The following is a 19,150-nucleotide window of genomic DNA, read 5'->3' as shown; positions in this document are numbered from 1 at the left end:
CAGTAGATACGACTCATTTAAACATCTTTACCTCTGAGGACCTCTGATAATATAGAAATCCACCCTGAATATAGCTTCTCGACCGGGTTACCACCTCAGCGAGCTAATTAATCAATTCATCCCCTATTAGCATCCATCCATGGCAAGTTGGCAACACCCTAGTGCCACAACTAGTACAAAGAAAAAGCGAAGACCTTCTCCCTCGGCTCCCAGCCCCGGCCGTCACCTCTGCTGTCTCCTACTTGGCAGGAAGATGAAGCGGCGGTACGTGCTCTCCGCAACCGTCCTTGTCCTCCTGGCCGCCTGCACCGTCACGGCAAAAACCATCGCCCGGAACAACCGGCACTGGACGGCGTCGGCGGCCGCCGGTTCGTGCGACGTGTTCACAGGCAGTTGGGTGCTGGACGAGTCGTACCCGTTGTACGACTCGGCGCGCTGCTCATTTGTCCGCAAGGAGTTCGACTGCCGCCGGCTCGGCCGCCCCGACACACTGTACCTCAAGTACCGGTGGCGGCCGAACCCGCCATGCTCCCTGCCCAGGTTCGTTCGTGCCATTGGCAGCATACCATTTGAGCTTTCTGCGCGTTCTCTGTCCGAAACAATGGCGTCCGTGCGTTCTGCTAACGTGCAGGGCGCATGTTGCTGGTTGCGCGATTGCGACTGTTTGTGTGATTGACGTACTTGTGCTGATTCGTTCCTTGCCTGCAGGTTCGACGGGCTCGAGCTGTTGAAGATGTGGCGCGGGAAGAAGGTCGTGTTCGTGGGCGACTCGCTGGTGGCGAACCAGTACGAGTCGCTGCTCTGCATGATCCATGCTGCCGTGCCCGGCGCCCGGACCACCGCGTCGTGGGCGTCCGGCGGGGAGAGCCCCTCGATGACGGTCCGTTTCGAGGTACGTTCATGCCGCGGTTCTTTCTCGCCCTGTGTTGTTCGTGATCGCTTGACAGTGCGTACAAGCTTAGTTATCAGATTGTCCGGTAAAGTGTCGGCAGTTGGTCGGGCCTAGGCATGACAACGGGCGAATGCTTCTCATCCCTGTCCCCGTTATCGGAGGACTTTTCTCTTATCTTTATTCCTACAAAGAATTTTACGTAAGATCGAATTCTTAATAAGATGTTAAATTAAATTATAGGTAATTATTTTTATATATTAACAATATATCTATAGTATAAATAAGCAATTTATTGACGTATATGAGAGTAATTAATATAAGATGAGTTAAATATCGTAGGTTAGATAAAAAATATATAAGTAATTTATTATTTTCTCTACGTAATATAATATTTGTATATTTATATAAAAAAATATGTATATGTAAATATTAAGGATATAGTAGAGAGTAAGGACGGAGAACGTCTTCTCATACCTCCGTCTCTATCTAAGTTTGCGGAGATCAAATTTTCAACCTACCTATCCTCCAATAAAAGAATTCGCTACGTGTGATATGAGAAGACAAAGCTCCATTACCATCCCTACTCAGGTCGGAGTTGGGTCGGCGGCCAATCGGGGCCTATAGCTTGTTGGCATATGCACAGCGGGCGCCTGCGTCGGGGAAGGTGGATTGCGTGAGTTGGAGAGGTTATGCGCGGTGCGTGCGTCTACCCGGTGCTGTCTGCTGGCTGATCGGCGAGTGCGCCGTGGCGATACGATGCTCGGGTAGGTGAGCGCGCGCGCATCGGCAAAAGTTGCGCACTTGCGCTGGCCGCGCGTTTCGAAGGTCAACATGGCAAACCGGTGGCCGTGAGATTGGGATCTCTCTACCCCCCCTACACTCCTACAGGTCTACTCTAGCGTGACATGCATGTTCGTGGCACGTGCTGCTACGTATTCTAAATGTGTTTGTCAGGCGTTTAGATCTGTTACAACAAATTTGAAGTACTTTTCTTCCCGTGTGTTGATCAGTGGAAGTGAGATGAAATTAGTGGTTTGACCTGACCATGTATACGCCTGTAGGGGTGCACGTGCTAAGAGTGGAATCCATGAAACATCACTCTTTATAGTGTATGCCTTCATCACTATCCCTCCTTTTTCCTATGACAGTTAATTGCTACTTGTATGCAAATGTGAGAGAATTGAAAAGTTCTGATCTCTTAATTAAACTGATGCGACAGCAAGATAGAAAAGATTTATGGCGACAAAATGGTCATGTAATTCTATTTCAACATAGATCTTTTTTTTCGAAGGGACCGTAGCAGCTCTGCTGATTTTTTCATATATATAAGAGGAAAAAGAGAGAGAGAAGTCAAGTACAAAGGAAACACAGCATCCTGCGTCCAAAACAAACATCTCTCGGTTTGGGAAACAGACTAGAAACCGGAGGTATGACAACAAAAACACACAGGCATGAAGAGTAGGGAAATAAGCAACTACTTGGAGCCTAGCGCTAAAAACAACTTATTCTTCGTTTAAACCATCAACTTGCTCCCTCCAAGCAGCTCTCCTAACATCAACGGGGTCTTTAATCAGAGAAGCTACTCTATGTGCAAGTAACGTTTGGTTTTGTTAAATTCTTCTATTTCGTTCATTCCAAATGTGCCACCAGAAATATATGACAATATCGTTGAAATCTCCTTTATGGTCGTGGTCAATATACTTATTGGCTTGGTGCCACCAAGCTTAAATAGTCTGGAAAGAGGCCATATGAGGAATTTGTTCCAGACCGAACCAGGTTGTTATCAGATGCCAAGTTTCTTTGGTGAAAGTGCAATCCTTACACAGGTGAGTGGTCGTCTCGTCCTCTTGATCACATAGACGACAAGTTGTAGAATCCCCCCCCCCCCAAACTAGTTTGGCCAAATTGTCTCTTGTTAGGATTTTGTTTTGGAGAAGGGTCTATGGGAAGTTTTTGCACTTGGGTTTCGCTTTTGCTTTCCATATGTTTGACATATCGTGCCTTCTAAACTTTCCTATGAATTGTATGTGATATGCACTTTTCATATTGTACTCTCCGTTTTCAGTCCACCTCCAGGTGATGGAGTCTTAGGAGCCTTCGGTAATGCACAGTCCGTGTAAGTTCTCCCAGAGTAGTGTCAGTTGATCAAGCTCCGATTGTATTTCAATTGGACCAATCCAACCAATCCAATTATGATTGGGAAGCGCCTTGCAAACCAGTTGTTTCTTTCTTCTAGATTTTGCGTAAATACTCGGTGCAATATTCTTCGGTGCTTGGTCATTGATCTAGTTAGATTGCCAAAAAAGAGTTTTCTTGCTATCTCCAAGGGTTACGACGGTTGAAGCGCTGAACAGATCTGGATCCGCCTGATCACAAAGTAGTTGCATTTCTGCCCAAGGCCTTTCCTCTTTTTTCCAACTATACCATAACCATCTAAGACGAAGAGCACGAGCGAATCTCTGAAAATCTAAAATGTCGAGGCCTCCAAGTGTCTTTGGCATGAACACCATATCCTAGTTCACCAGGTACCCCCTTGATTTTCTTCGGTTCATCACCTCACCAAAGGAACGCTCTTCTAATGAGGTCGAGCTTTTTGGTGAGCCATTTTTGAGGAGGGAACACTGTAAGAAAATAGATCAGTTGTGACGACATGACTATCTTAACTAGCGTTTCTCTGCCCGCCAAGGATAGGAACTTGCCTTTCCAACCCGGTAGCCTGCTTCCCATCTTGTCAATCACTGGTTGGATTTCTGATATCTTCAGCCTTCTGGTGTGTAACGACAGACCCAAGTAGCGACAAGGGAATTCACAAATCTTCCCTATGAAGTTATGCATAAGCGATTCCGTGTGATCTCTCTCACAACGAATTGAGTAAATTTCTATTTTATGCATGTTCGTTGCCAATCCCAAGCATTTCTCAAACACCAAAAAGATCGGGCTGAGAGCTGTGAGATCAAAGGTGTCCGCACGAGCAAAAATGGCCGCGTCATATGCATATAAAGAGCATCACAAACTTAGCCCTCGCGACAGCATTGGTTTGATGATGTTTTTTTTTTTGCGGCAAGTTCTATCAAATTCTGCAAAAGGATCAATTGCTATTATGAAAAGCATCGGCGACAAGGGATCCCCTTGACGAAGGCCTTTGGCGTGTCAAATTTGTTGTCCTGGCTATCCGTTGAGAAGAACTCTAGATGTGGATGTTCTTAGGAGCTCTGATATCCACCTCCTCCATCTTTGACCGAAACCTAAGGCTTGCATCACTTCAAGCAGGTAAGGCCAATTTATGGAATCGAAATCCTTTGAGGTATCAAGTTTAATGAACAAAGCTGGGGTTTTTTTTTAATCTTTGTAGCTCTCTGGTTACACTTTGGACGTAGATGAAATTATCATGAATGCATCTTTTCTCTATGAATGCTCTTTGGCTGATTGATATCTTTAAGTCTGTTCCCAAACGGTTTGCTAACAAATTTGTTATGATCTTAGAGACGCAATTGATCAGACTGATTGGACGGTAATCGGCCACCCTCAAAGCCTCCCTCTTTTTTGACAGTAGAAGGATGAAGGCCTAATTCATGAGAGCAAGATCTAGACTATTTAGGTTGTAGAAACTTAGGTTAGCTTCTACCACATCTTCTTTTATAATGTTCCAGGAAATCTTATAAAAGATCCCCATAAAACCGTCGGACCCTAGGGATTTCTCATTTGGCATGCTCTTTATAGATTGCTCAATTTGTAGTCATAATGTCGTACCTAGCCCCGTTTGTATCATAGAGAAGAGCCCACTTCTATTTTAACTCATTCTCAATCCACTCGCTAAATGACCTGGTAGATGACCCGGTCCTTCGCATGTTGCCAGCTTCATTGTCCGTCGGTAGGGCCTCAAAAGGTACTGGTTCATCCTCTAGTTTGCTCACAGGCCTCCCACCACGCTCATGTGTTTGCTTCTTTGTCAGCTCATTCAGTATCTTCCAAAGAGCATCAAACTTTCGTTGTTGGTCCTGACCGCATAGCCCCTTGAACATGTTTATGAGTTTCTTGTTCTTGAATTGGCAGAAGAACTTTGCACCCAAATGCCTCATACACCACCTACTCTGCAGATCTGATCACATAGATCCAATCAAGCCATCATCTGTTCTATTTTGCAAATCCTTAATTGTCGCAAGCATCCCAACATGTTGGACATGTATAAGGCACACGTTCGACCGAGCACCAACAATTATCATCCTCACACGGTACATGAACCAATACCAACTGCTGATGTTCTCACTCTCCACAAATGCAAAAGCCAACGGTAGAACTTGGTTGTTCCCATCGACCCCCATTAGGATTTGTCCCATGTCCTTGCTAGTAAGAAAAGTGTCATCGATGCATACAATAGATCGACAATTCTTGAAAGTTTTGATACATGCTCCTAATGCAAAGAAAGGTCGCTTCAGGACATACTTGCCAGGTTTGGACAACAATAAGTAATGATCAATGTCATAAAATATCCCCGTGTTCCTTCGAGCAATGGTCTGCAGCAAATATGGCATATTGTCATATGACGCATCGTAGGTCTCGAACCTCATCTCAATTACCTCCCTCTTTGCCCTCTATGCCTTGTTATTGCTGATAGTGTACTTATACTACTCCTCAATTTGCTTGATTATAGACCCTAGTTCATAGTTCAGGTTGTTCACAATCTGGACGTACATCATATTAGTGATAAAGGCTGAGATGATGTTCATGTGGTTGGGCTCAAGTTCGTCCATCATGCAAGTATGGTAGACCACAATCGACACCTCCCAATAGTCAACCCACTTCCTCTTAAAACCGTGCACCCACAAAGGGCAACCCGTCTTTACGCACTTGACATCATATTCCTTCTTGCTTGACTTCACAACATAAAACTATTGTTGAAGCGATATCGTTCATTGAGTCACTACATCCTTCATGGCCTGACTGGTAGAATACCTAGCACCCTGGATCATCTCATTTTGCGATACTCTCAGACCACCTGATTCCCCTTACTCACTACAAGATTGTTGAAGTTGGGATTATTCCAGTCCACAGGAACAAGATCATCGCTCTCATCATTCGAGATGTCATACTCAGGGAATTCGTCAATCTGAAGATCATCCCACTCCATCTGTTCAATTAGAGAAGGGATTCGTTCCCCTTCTTCTGCCTTACCAGTCGGTTCAGTCGGATACTCCTATGAATGTGTACCATCCGGATTGACATCATCCTCATACTCTTCCTTATCACCCTCCTCCTCCATGTACCTCCCACCCTACACCTCCCCCACTGTCTCCTTACTCTTCCATTACACAAGCAACATAAGAGGCCAACCTCTGTACATAACATCCTACAGGTACCTCTTTCACACTGAATCTTCCCAGAGCGGGGTACACCATCAAGTACACATCATCTTTCACTCAGTTGCTCACAAATGTTAATAGTCATCTCTTGAACCTCAAGGTCCATTTTGAAACCCCGCACTAACTAGGCATACAAGTGCTCGACACTTTTATGTATAGGTCTTGAAATACCCTTGTCCATTGAGTGAAATACGGATAGTACTACCCCTTCTGGACCATATAATATTTCACTATACCCATAAAATATCCTAAACTACCACATATCCGACATACCTGGCAACCATCGACAAAAACAGTAACATTATTATGATAAAGCAGAAATAATTATGTAAAACTACATCTATAATGAAAAATTGATTACAAACATAGCCCGATATGTAATCTATACCGCAACAAAGTATTTCCAGATCGCTACATCAAACACCTTAAACCATACGTCTATGTCCAAATCATACATCTATTACCTAACATATGTTTAAATACTATATCTAATTGCTAAAAAATGCGTATAAAAAGGATATCATCACTAAACTATATCTAACCCTAATTCTAAAACAAGATCTACATTCTAACCTACGTCTAGTGTCTATCCTACTAGATTTGTAAAAAAAATTCTAGATCTAACATCTAACCTATGTTAAAACCTAGCACTAGTGGCTATCCTACCGGGTTTGTAAAAAAATAGAAAAAAACATACCTTTTTCCTTCGACAGGGTTTTACCACAAAATTTCCCCCTCTCCCCTCTCCTCCTCTTCTCTCCTCTCCTCTTGGCTATGTTGGTATGAATGAGCGACTGGCGTCGACAGGGCTGGCAGAGCTAGATTAAATACCCACAAGATCTCGCCCATTCAATGAGTGAGAACTTTTGAGTGGGTTCGCTCGGTGTCACAGCCACAAAGGTCTTGCCTGTTCAGCGAGCGAGACCAAGTTCTCACCCACTGAATGGGTGAGATGTTTCTCTCTCCAGTTATTTAATGTAATGAGCGTCGAGGCCCACAAGTTTTCGCTCATTCAATGAGCAACATCTTGTTCTCGTCCGTTGAACAAGTAACGATAGCCTACACATGCAATTTTTTCAAACGACATTTATTTTTTAAAATATTAAACAAAAAATATATAAAAAAAATTCAAACCTAGTTGGACGGCTCGGGGTGTCAGCCCACGAGAGGAGCATCACGTGGTCAAGACAAGCCCAGGCGTGTCATGGTGCGTTGGCCCATGCGGGAATCTACTAAGGGTTTTCGTGGCCCAGTCGGCCAACGGAGGTGAGCCGAAGACCCGACTAGTAGAGTTTGACGCCCATTGAGCCAGTGGCGTGCAGTGTGGACTTTTTTATTTTTATATTTTCTAGAATAAATATTAACAAAAAAAATATACCCTTGCCAAAAAATATTTGCATGAATAGTCACCTATTGCCTAAAAAAACTACAACCTTTCAGATAGCGATAAGAGTGTCATGGTGGCACGATCAGCACCACCTACCCCTTACCGCCCTCTCAAAAGGCGATTAGACCTTACTGCCCATGAGAGAGCAGTTAGGACCCACCCTTGGCGTACCGTCTCTTACCGCCCTCTAAGGGGGCGGGGACCCACCTCGCAGCCCTCCACCCCCATTACCCCTATAAAGGGCTAAAATTCAATCAAAATTACAATTTTATTCTAAAACAGAAAGAGGGGGAGCAGAGGGTGGTAGTACGGTAAATTCCTACTATTTTTGATATGCAGACATCTTAGATCTCGGTTTTCGATAAATTTTTCTAGACTTTTATTTTTATTGGTAATTAAAATATCACTAGATCTAGGATTTAGCGACAAAATTATAGTTACATTAGATAAGACCTAGGATTTAGCATAGTAATCAGGAAATAAGGTTTTTTGGTCTTTTGTAGTTTATTGTAAAGATATATTTTAACGTGATAGGATAGCCATAAGGTATCTAGTTATATTTAGAGTACGGTAGTTTTGATTACGTAGACTTTACAACATAGTGATGTAGGTAATAATTATAAATAATTAGGGATTTTATTAAGTATACAAGGTTTAATTAGTTTAAATTAGATAATTTACTTAGGAGCCATATTAATTGTAGTGAACTAAACGTATTGTTAGATGATCATCGGTTCCGATGTAAGAGTTTCGATAATCAAAAGTATAAGGTTCTGGTATTAATGCTGGATATATTTTCGGATGTTTCTAGCTATATCAGATAAGCTATATTTTCTGATATATTAAGGTAAAATTCAGATTAGTTAGTCCTAACTGTATAGGTCTTTCTAGATTTTAGCATGTCGTGAAGGGACTTAATAGAGGCAATGAGAGAATAATAGTGAGTATGTGTAAGTGGCTGATGCGCTATTTTTAATTGAATCTCTAGCACTATAAGCTTAAGTTGAGAGCTGTGCTTAGTCGTACTACATCTAGGAGCACTCCAATCCTGTGGCAAACCCTACGTTAAAAATCTACATTAGTAATAAGTCATAACCCTCACTAGTAATGATATTATATCTGTCATTTCAAACACATCACTAAGATGACACACAACCGTGACAAGTCTAATCCAGACCCATCACTCATGATTGTACTTGAAAAGAAAAAAAAAATGATCCACATTTTTTCCCTCCTGCACTTAATAAGCAAAGACATGAAACATCAAAACAAATACTAGTGAAATGATGTTTTCACTTATGTACACGAACATCATGATGATTCAGCACATATTTTATATAGTAGAAAAAGTTCCAAAATCAAGAACTTGATCTTAGCAAATTGACAAGTACAGGGCACAGCAAAGAATGGACTGTGTCAGCCAGTTTCGTGTAAAAAAAAAATAACTCGGTTCATGCCGGTTCTTGGCTTAGTTATAAACAAATCATGATTGACAAATTGAGTCAAACTTAAATGCTGAGCTAGTACATGTATATCGCAAACCTGTGTAAAGAATAAGTACTTAATAATCACTACTACAGTAAATGAAATAAAGCTTTCTTCTACAAATCCTACCTCAAAAAAGTGCTACTGGATCTCCATTTCAGCATCAAGACCAACAAACTCACATAGATGCCTGTGTTTAACAGAGCAGATTGAGCTAAACAAGCAGACTGGCCATTGTACATCAGCTTGAATACAGCTGCCCCACCTTCACTAGATCCTACAATCAGTTTTGGGGTATGGATCCCAACAAAGTGGTGAAAACATTCACAAACCAATAGAAAGTCAATCTAGTCTATTGCAACAGTTGAATTAAACCGATCACAGTAGTGAAAAACATGGACTGCAAATGGAAACACTTAAGTCATAACAGCCATAATAACACAACCTCTAAACAACTCGCCTTATTCAAAGGCCATAAGCAACAGAGGCTGCCAAGCTCAAGATGATGGGCATGGCTCAGTTGATTACTAAAGCAAGCATATCACAAGATCAAGCTTCAATAAAAGAACTCTGCATCGTGGAAAAAGCACTAAAAATGACCGGACAGCCAGTAGAAAGAAACCATTCTACTCACAGATGGTATATTTAAAAGCCTTATTGATCAAAAGGCCATAATAACAGTAGTTGGTTGAGCAGCAACCAATAGGAACATGAGGTGAAAATTGTGCGGGTGTGAATATCCAGAGAGGTATTGCTAATGCGCTATTAATCCCACATGTAATGCAACTAACTACTCATGGTAGCCATTAGCCCATCAATGTAAATCTAAAGATCAGTTAATTGCAGGAAAATGGCAATGGTAACAAAATTGTGACTCCAAATTCTGCACAAACAAGAAAAGAACATTTGATTCTTAGCCAGATTTTGCTGAGTCAGTTATTCACTCCTCCTGTACAAGTGTGAGCAACAGAGACCACGAGAGATCCAGTCATCAGTGAGAAAATTACTAGGAACAAGGATTATTTGTTCCTGAAGCAATTAACACAGTACTTTCGCAAGAAACAGTTTAATTTCCCCCCGGAATTGAATGCATGTTCAATCAGGTAAAAGATGGTGAGAAATTTAAGGGTGTCAATTTGTGCTGCACCTCTTTGTCTGGAGATCCGTTGTTGATCACCTTCGGTTCATCTGACTGCTGCTCCTCGGCGTTCTGCCTGCTGTCCTTCCGTTTCTGCGAACGCTGTCTCAGCTTCGGCCTGCACGTAGGATCAGAGAACTCATGAGCCAACGAAACGGCGCCATGCAATGCGTCTGGTTTTCCAAGTCTACGGTTCTCACTTCCTTACATCATGAGAAGCGGCAGGACCCGCAACCGCCTCCTTGTACACGACGGGGAGAGACAGGAGGTCGCACGGCATCGGCGGTGTGGTGAAGAACTGCGGCAGCAGTCGGGAAACATAAGATGTGCTGAAGAAGAAGAACCGAAGAAGCAGCAGCAGTTTGCATGTACGTATGTTGCTCGGCAGGGGCTGAGCGGCGATCGGAGGATGAACTCCTCAAGCGGGTATTCGGAGGGACTCTTTTGAGATTCGGTCGGGAATGATTCTGAACCCGCTTTGTGGGTAAAATAAATGAAAGTAAATGAGATATAGGTGGAGGTGGAATGATCAGATGCAGGAAGGAGTAAATGCTCAGGGGATTTTTAGACAGGTTTGGGCCACACTGAGCGTAACATCCTACTCCTGTGTATATGCTATAAATACTCTGAGAATGTCTCTCAGAGGATCTGCTGCGTTAAAAGAATATTTGTCTAAGTCTAGAGCTGCGTGCTCCTTGTTCTTCGGTTGATCTAAGTCTCTGTCTTATGTGTTCTCTGTCTGTTCCATGTCTTGTGTTCTTTGAGACTTCTAGACTTGTCCTCCTTCTTCTAGGGAATCCGCCCCGCTTATATACCCGCCGGGGCGGTAACGTGCCTAAAAAGGATGGTGCGAGTTCCAAGGCGCCATAAATGGAAAGCAACTATCATGGGCTGCTGCGCGAGGTGACAGGGAGGGTTGAAAACGCGCCCTTGTCCGGTCTTATTCGTCATCATTCTGCTTTTCAACGGGCGCTGTGGGGAGGGCCCACCGGGCAGCCACCGAGCAACCCGGCGTGCCTGCCCGATCAGAGCAGGCCTGACACAGCAGGGCGGCAGACGTTGTGCCTTGAGCTCTGCGACGTTATCCTGAGGCACGCCGGATGACGCGCGATAGGACCCATGCATTAAATGTCCCCGCGCCTCCCTGCCAGGCCGTGGCAGGGACTGACAGTAGGCATGGGGAGAGTGGTTGGAAGCGACAGGCCATGCGCCCTCTTAAATGCAGCATCAGGCCTCTCACCAGTTGACACCTCACCGCTGAGCCTCTGTGGGGACCACCGGCGAAAGACTTCTCAGGCCCTCGAGGAACTGTGAGTGCTCGGGGGCTACTGCTCGCAGCCCCGAGCACTCTCTCCCGGATATGCCCTCTCTTGGTCCTCAGGGAACCGAGTGCTTGGGGGTCACTATTTACGGTCTCGAGCACTCTCTCCCGGAATTGACTGTTCGAGTCCTCGGGGAACCGAGTGCTCGGGGGCCACTGTTTACGGTCCCGTGCACTCTCTCCCGGAACTCTCTCTTGGAACTGACTGTTCGGGTCCTCGGGGAACCGAGTGCTCGGGGGCCACTGTTCACGGCCCCAAGCACTCTCTCCCGGAACTGACTTCCCTTGGGTCCTCTCGGAACTCGGGTGCTCGAGGGACACTGTTTGCAGCCCCGAGCACTCTCTCCCGGAACTTGGCTTTTCTTGTCGTCGGGGGACTTGGGTGCTCGGGGACCACTGTGCATGGCCCCGAGTACCCTCTTCCCGGTACTTGGTCTTCTCGGGTCATCGGGGAACTTGGGTACTCGGGGACCACTGTTCATGGCCCTGAGCACCCTCTCCTAAAACTTGGTCTCCTCGGACCTCGGGGAGATAACCCCCGAGGGAGGGCGCCACGTGGCACTCTGCTGTTCTGGCCTCGGGACTCGAGGACCCCCGGTTCCCATGTCACCGACAGCGGTGGTGCCGCGGGCGACCGGGCCGAGCGCGAGGAGCGTGGTGAGCAGGCGGAGCACCGAGGGTGGCAGGTTGTGGAACCTATCAGCCATCGTGGCTTGTACGCCTTGGGAGGAATGTGGATCCAGCCACCCCCGTCGTGGATACGCCCGCCCCCGCCGTAGAACCGGCCACCCCCCGCCATGGATCTGCCCTCACCTGCCATGGATCCAGCCGCAATCGCCGTGGATTTGGTTGTGGTCGCCGCGGAGGATGCCACCGTGGTCGCAAGGTCTTCGTCGGCGGCCGCCATGGACGAGTGTGCAGCAGCACATTCAGCACACGTGAAGTGTACGTAAGCGAAGGGATTTGACAGTTTGTGGCAACAAGAAAATGGCATCGATGGCGTCCAAATTTGATGTGACAAGGTTTGACGGGACTAGCAATTTCAGGCTATGGCAGGCAAGAGTTAAGGACCTTCTGACACAGCAGGGTATCCTAAAGGCTTTGCGGGAGCCAAAGCCCACCATGGTAGATGGTGACAAGTGAAAAGAGATGCAAGCACAAGCGGCAGCAACAATCAGTTTATCTCTCTGATGAAATCATGTACCATGTCACTAATATTGGTTTGAAGAGAAATAGCACTCAGACGGAACCAAAATTGAAGACCATGATTGACTTAGACTTGTTTTCTATGCAACGACCAGGGGACATGAGGGCCAATAGCTGTCGGTTCAATTGGGAATTTATACCGATTTGGAATCATTCAAGTGGCTGGTCAGGTAATAAATAATAGAGGGCGAGTAACAAAAGCTGTAGAACAAACAAAGGAAAGAGGGAGTCCACGGGGCTAGTACAAAATTGTAATCGGATTGTTCATGAACTAATCGGTGTTTGCGATGGTTAACGGCAAATGGTAGGCGGCGATCAAGTGGGTCGACTTCATCGTATGCATGTGGCGTAGTTGTCGATGGGGCTCGAGAGCGGTGAATTGTGCGTAGGTAGTGCACAAGGTGGCACACACGCGTTTTGGCATGTGCATGGTGGCGCATGCAAGTGGGGCGCAGGACGAGTGTGCGGCGGCGCATTCAGCACACGTGAAGTGCACGTTAGCGAAGGGATTTGGCGATCTGCTGCCATAGGAAAATGGCATCGATGGCGTCCAAATTGGATGTGACAAGTTTTGATGAGACTAGCAATCTCAGGCTATGACAGGCAAGAGTTAAGGACCTACTGACACAGTAGGGTATCCTGAAGGCTTTGCAAGAGTCAAAGCCCACCATGGTAGATGATGACAAGAGGGAGGAACTGCAAGCGCAAGCGGCGGCAACAATCAAGTTATCTCTTTGATCAAATCATGTACTATGTCATACATGAGTCATCACCTAAGAAGATTAGGAATAAATTGGCCGATCAATTCATGTTCAAAATATTGACCCATAAGCTGTATTTGAAGCATAAATTGTATGAGCTGAAGATGCAGGAGGGGTCATATCTTACTGACCATATAAACATCGTCAATCAAGTTGTAGCTAACCTTTTGAAGGTGGATGTGATAATTGATGATAAAGACAAGGTGATTATTCTTCTGTGTTCCTTGCCAAGGTCTTATGAGCATTTAGTCAGTACTTTGACGTATGGCAAAGACGTAGTTAAAGTAGATAATATCCTTGTGGCGTTGTTTGCTTATGATCAAAGGAGGAAGAATAATGCAGGTGAGGGTTCATCGGGAGATGCTTTGCTAGTCAGGGGTGATCGAGGTAGGGAGACTGACAAGAAAAAGAAGAAGAATGGGACACGGTGCTTTAAAGTGCAAAGATTGGGGGCATATGAAGAAAGATTATCCGAAACTAAAAAAGGGTGTGGCAAATGTTATGGTTTTAAAGAAAGATGACTCAGAGAGTGATAGTGATCATATTCTCGTACTATCAAGTGAAAAGTTTTGTGGTGAATTGTTGTTGATAGATTTTGCAAGTTCATATCATGTGACATCCAAAGAATGAGTGGTTCTCGTTATATGCTAAGAGTAGGAGTGAAAACGGGACGACTATTTCTCACCCGTCCGAAGGCTTACGAAGCAGATATGGGATACAGTAATAGCTATTCGACACTATTAAACACTATCCATGTCCGACTTAGGATCTGAGAAAAAAATAAGATAGGATACAAGATGACTATATCCGTTCGAAGTATTCGAATGTTAGGTGTTAAGAGAAAATCTATTGTGATTTTACTTAAAAATAGGGGCAATTTGCTGAGTACCATCACAAAAGTTGCAAAAGTTGGAAAATACCATCGGTGTGGACCCACATGTCATTCTCACACCGATAGTATTTTCTAATATGAGCACTTTTGCGATGGTATCTACCTAATTTTGCCTTAAAAATATGATAATATATAGGTAGATTGTCACACATCCATAGACAAATAATACTAAATACTTTTGTTTTCACATCTCAGCGATCATTCTCTCTATGCTTACTTTGATTGTGCCACTATAATGTTTAATGTGTTATGTTGGGACACAAATGAAGTGAAATTTTTTTATCTATCCAACTAACCGAAAGTTTACGGTACTATCTGCTCCAACTCCGACTCTGAGAAAAAAATGTATGATAGGATACATGATGAAGAAATAATTATCCAACGCTATCTGTGTCCAGACTCTGACTTTGAGAAAAAAAAATAGGATAGGATATAGGATGGGCTATATCCGTTCATATATGATCAGATTACACCCCTAGCTGAGGTTGATCTTGCTATTGATCACTTGGGAGATGACATAGGATATCATGTTATGGGAGTTCCCAACATCAAGTTGAAGATATATGATGGACATGAGGTGCTACTTAGGAGAAATCTGATCTTGCTTGGAATTTTGCATGAAAAATGTTGGTTGTATCAGGCAATGCCAGATAAGATCTTAAAGGTAATGCATGGATGACAAGACTATGATAATAGGCGATAAAGCAAGAGCTCATCAGTACAAACTAATGGGTGAAGTTATGGAGGAGGGAGATGTAAACTTTGTCGAATTCATTCCTAACGGCGAGGTGTCCTTGTCAGGCTGTTCGAGGTGAGAAGCAGAGCTGGATGACTCAAGTCTATGTACACGAGGGTTCACACATGACAACGTCAAGGTTGAAGTACATATTTGTCTAAGGTGGAGTTTGTTGGGTTTTGTGTCAAATATGTGTACAAGGTTGGTTACAGATAGACTTTGGTTTAAATTATATGGTTAGAAATAGAATTGTAGTCAAACTTGTATTTGAGGGCATATAAATATTGGACACCACCTATGTAATTGTAGTATGAAAAATAGATGAATATTGAAAAGGAGCATCCGTAGTCATGCCCTAAGGATGTAGGCAGATGATTGAACCACGTTAAAAAATGTCATGTCTTGGTGTGTTGATCTTGCATTTGGCTTGACGATATTGGTGATTCTTCCGTTTACTCTAACAAGCGCCAGTGCTACAACATGTATGGGAGGGCATGCAGTGATAGCCTCATTCTTAGTAGTGCGAGCCTCATGCTCGTGGATGACAGGGCAACAACCTTAATCAAACGTGGTGGTGACATGTAGAAGAGACGCTCGGAAGGACTTAGATGAGGGCCACGTCAATGAAGGTGGCACATCACGCCAAAGCGACATTGAAGGAGAGGAGACACCGGAGAGGTTAGAGCCGAGGGGCATCACTAGGTTAGCGGGGCGACATAAACCAATCTATGATAAAAAAAAAACCGAGAAACCCCAATCTTAAGATGATCGAGGAAAAATCTAGATGGTGACCGATATATAGATCGGCGACATAAACACTGATTTATCTGTGCAGGTCCTGATAGAGATCATAGAGATCAGATCATCTCCCAGGGGTGGTATGACGTATGTCTCATACCATATAAAAAGATGAATATATTGTGTAATTATGGATGTACTATATTGAAACTCGTAGGTTATTTATATAGATCTATAATAGCTTGAATATCAAATAATCATGTAGATAAGATGAAATCATATCGGAGACTAATCATATCTTATTATAATAGCCGATTCTTTACTGTATGCTTTAAAATATAGTTGTCTTCACAATTGCATCATTCTGGTCTACACGCCACATGTCATCCTCGAGTTTGGTGCAGATGTCTCTTGAAACTTTGGAAGCAGTATTTGATGCATGCATTAGTTTCAACACCTAGGAAAAATATGAACTGAAGTGTAACTCTATTTCAACATAGATCTGACTAATGGGGTTGTGCTAGTGCGCATATATGGCACATCAATATAGTCCTCCAAAGTCTAAAGACCATTCATAGAGTCGTCTTTAGGAGCACATCATTCTTGTCTCAAAAGATCTACATGTCATCCTCCCATCAGATTTTTATTTTTCAATTTTCATAATTTATTATTGAGCAATTTGCCACTGTTGGAAAAGCTACAGCTGAAACAAAGGACTTCAGCTCTTGTACGCCGACGGCAAATTCTTTGGCGTCATGATATTGACCGCCAAAACATGGAAAAACGAATTAATTCTTTAGGTGTGGAAATCATGTGAAAGATTTATAGACAAACCCTCAGGCGACGAATGGCAAATGCAGGATTACAGTGTGACTCTGGCGTACTACTTGTCGCACTACCTGGTCGACATCGCCAACAAGAAGGCCGGGCGCATCCTCAAGCTCGACGCCATGGACGAAGGCCGCAAGTGGCTCGGCGCCGACGTGCTCGTCTTCGGCTCGTGGCGTTGGTGGGGGCGCAGGAGGTGAGAGCTCCTCCTCCTTACTCTTCGAAACCAAAGCGGCCATGTTCTTTGACTCGGGTAGGCCTTTTAGGTGTCTGACCTTGCGTGTCTTCCGCTGCAGCTGGGACTACATCCAGGATGGCAACACGTTAGTGGAGGACATGGACCGGACGCAGGCCTTCACCAAGGGGCTGCAAACCTGGTCGAGATGGATCGACGCCCACCTCGTGCAGACCAGCACCAAAGTCTTCTTCCAGGGGTTCTCTCCCTCTCACCTTAAGTAAGAAGCAAATCTTCTAGAATGTAGAAAGATCATGCACACAATCATTTCATAGCTTCATCCCCATTACATGCTCGCAGCGCATCCGTAGATATGAATTGAATCATTAATACGTAGCAAGTCCACATATATATGGGTGGCAATTTGCAAGCACTTGCTGTGCGAGTCGATCTGCCATGTGTTGACAAGGTGACAACCATGCAGGGGCGAAGAATGGGGGGCGCCCTGGGGTAAGACGTGCATGGGGGAGACGCGGCCGCTGAACAACACGGCGGCGTACCACAGCCAACCGAATCCGCAAGACGCGATCGTGAGGAGAGTCCTGGCGGGCATGGCGAAGCCGGTGTACCTGCTGGACATCACCTTCATGTCGCAGCTGAGGAAGGACGGGCACACCACCAAGTACAACGGCGACAGCCTCGGCACCGACTGCACCCACTGGTGCGTCGCCGGCGTCCCGGACACCTGGAACATCCTTTTCTACGCCGCCCTCACCAGCCAGTCATTACACATGTAGTCAAACTTAATGAAAATTTGACTGCCAATTCCTTTTAAATATTTCAATTGGAAACATGAAATCCTATACGTGTGTTTGTAAATACATCGCAAAGGAAATCAGCAGTTAAGGATGCATTTTATAGCCAAGCTCCGTGCGTATCGTGCGTGGATGGGAGCTCATCAAGGTGTACATGCCGGGAATCTATGGAAGATGGCGGACTCATTTGAGGGGTCCTTGTCGACCGGAGCTCGTCGGAGTGGTGTCAGATCATCGCTTGAGGTGGAGCCGGCGGCGGTGGAAGCCGGAATCGCAAATAGAAGCTGTTTTGGAGTGGTTTTGCGCACTGGGGAACACCTACGCGAGGCACTGAAGCTACCAGCGGGTTTGCCTTGGTCTATATATATATATATAGACACACACACACATAGATATGTATATTTGTGTGTGTATCTGAACTTGAGGTGAGTGTGAGAAATTCTGAACTTGAAGGGTGCATGAACAATGTTTAAGATATGCGTTCATCGATATATGTGTGTTGAACTCAAGAACACTGCGGTTATACAGGTTCATGCCTCCTAAAAGATAACAGCTCTACGTCATGTGTATTTTGTTATAAGTGCTTGTGAATCGGTTACTCATCCTCCTCTTACAAACTGGATTCTCCTCTATTTATGTACCAGAGAGAGAGAGAATTTACAAGTAAACCCCGATTAGCAGGCTCATGTCTAGCTAGATATTCTATTCTTGGATCATATCCTGGAGAATTGGTTGAGCCTAACTTACCCTGAGAGTTTTGAGTGCTTATCCCAACCATGTAACGCCTCCACACCTGCCTCCCTTGGCCACCCGGCCTGTCCCATTATCGTCCACCGTGAGATCATCTGCTAAGTTATCCTGTCCCTACGCCCTGCGAGTCTACCATAAAAACCACCCACTTGTCTAGTCGTTTTGCAGATCCTGTCTCATCAGCCGTGCAGTGCTGCACCGGCCCGCAAGACCCCATCCGTAGCATTTAATGCTATGGGACGGGGCAGTGCCCAACCACACCGGTTGTGACTTTGTTCACTGGATGTGGTGCTTAGAAGGAAAACACTTGAGTAGATAGTAATATATGCGATTAGATGGGTTAGGTAATGACTGACCTCGTGACCAGCAAGGGCTAATCATGAGATCTCATAATAACGTAAGGAAGCTGGTCACGCAAGTCTTGCACTGGTCGTGCGAGCTTGGACATGGTCGCGCGATGGGTCAGGGTTCAGAAAATATCCCCGTTGGTCAGCAAATCCCTCGTGGGGTCCGTTAGCTAGGATGCCCCCTTACTCAATACTTTGACATGTGTCATGCGACAGTGCTCCCTTTCATGCAACAACACCTCGGGTTTCACTAAGGGTGGTTCACTGAGGGTCGTGGCTTGTTATGTCTAACCCTAACCTGGCATATTCTTCATGCAAT

General features: G+C 44.8%; 2 protein-coding genes across 2 annotated transcripts; both read left to right on the top strand.

Annotated features, from left to right (window-relative positions):
- Positions 1–181: 181 nt before the first annotated feature.
- On the top strand, positions 182–1,006 carry LOC133931378 (protein trichome birefringence-like 38). Its single transcript, XM_062378252.1, has 2 exons — positions 182–540; positions 709–1,006. Exons 1-2 carry the CDS (start codon positions 254–256, stop codon positions 1,004–1,006), a joined length of 585 nt encoding a protein of 194 aa, XP_062234236.1. The 5' UTR covers positions 182–253.
- Positions 1,007–16,770: 15,764 nt separating this feature from the next.
- On the top strand, positions 16,771–17,716 carry LOC133931369 (protein trichome birefringence-like 38). Its single transcript, XM_062378239.1, has 3 exons — positions 16,771–16,940; positions 17,041–17,199; positions 17,404–17,716. Exons 1-3 carry the CDS (start codon positions 16,771–16,773, stop codon positions 17,714–17,716), a joined length of 642 nt encoding a protein of 213 aa, XP_062234223.1.
- Positions 17,717–19,150: the final 1,434 nt, after the last annotated feature.

The sequence above is a fragment of the Phragmites australis genome, chromosome 1, assembly GCF_958298935.1.
Source record: "Phragmites australis chromosome 1, lpPhrAust1.1, whole genome shotgun sequence".
Lineage (NCBI taxonomy): Eukaryota > Viridiplantae > Streptophyta > Magnoliopsida > Poales > Poaceae > Phragmites > Phragmites australis.
This window is presented reverse-complemented; position numbering and strand designations above follow the sequence as displayed.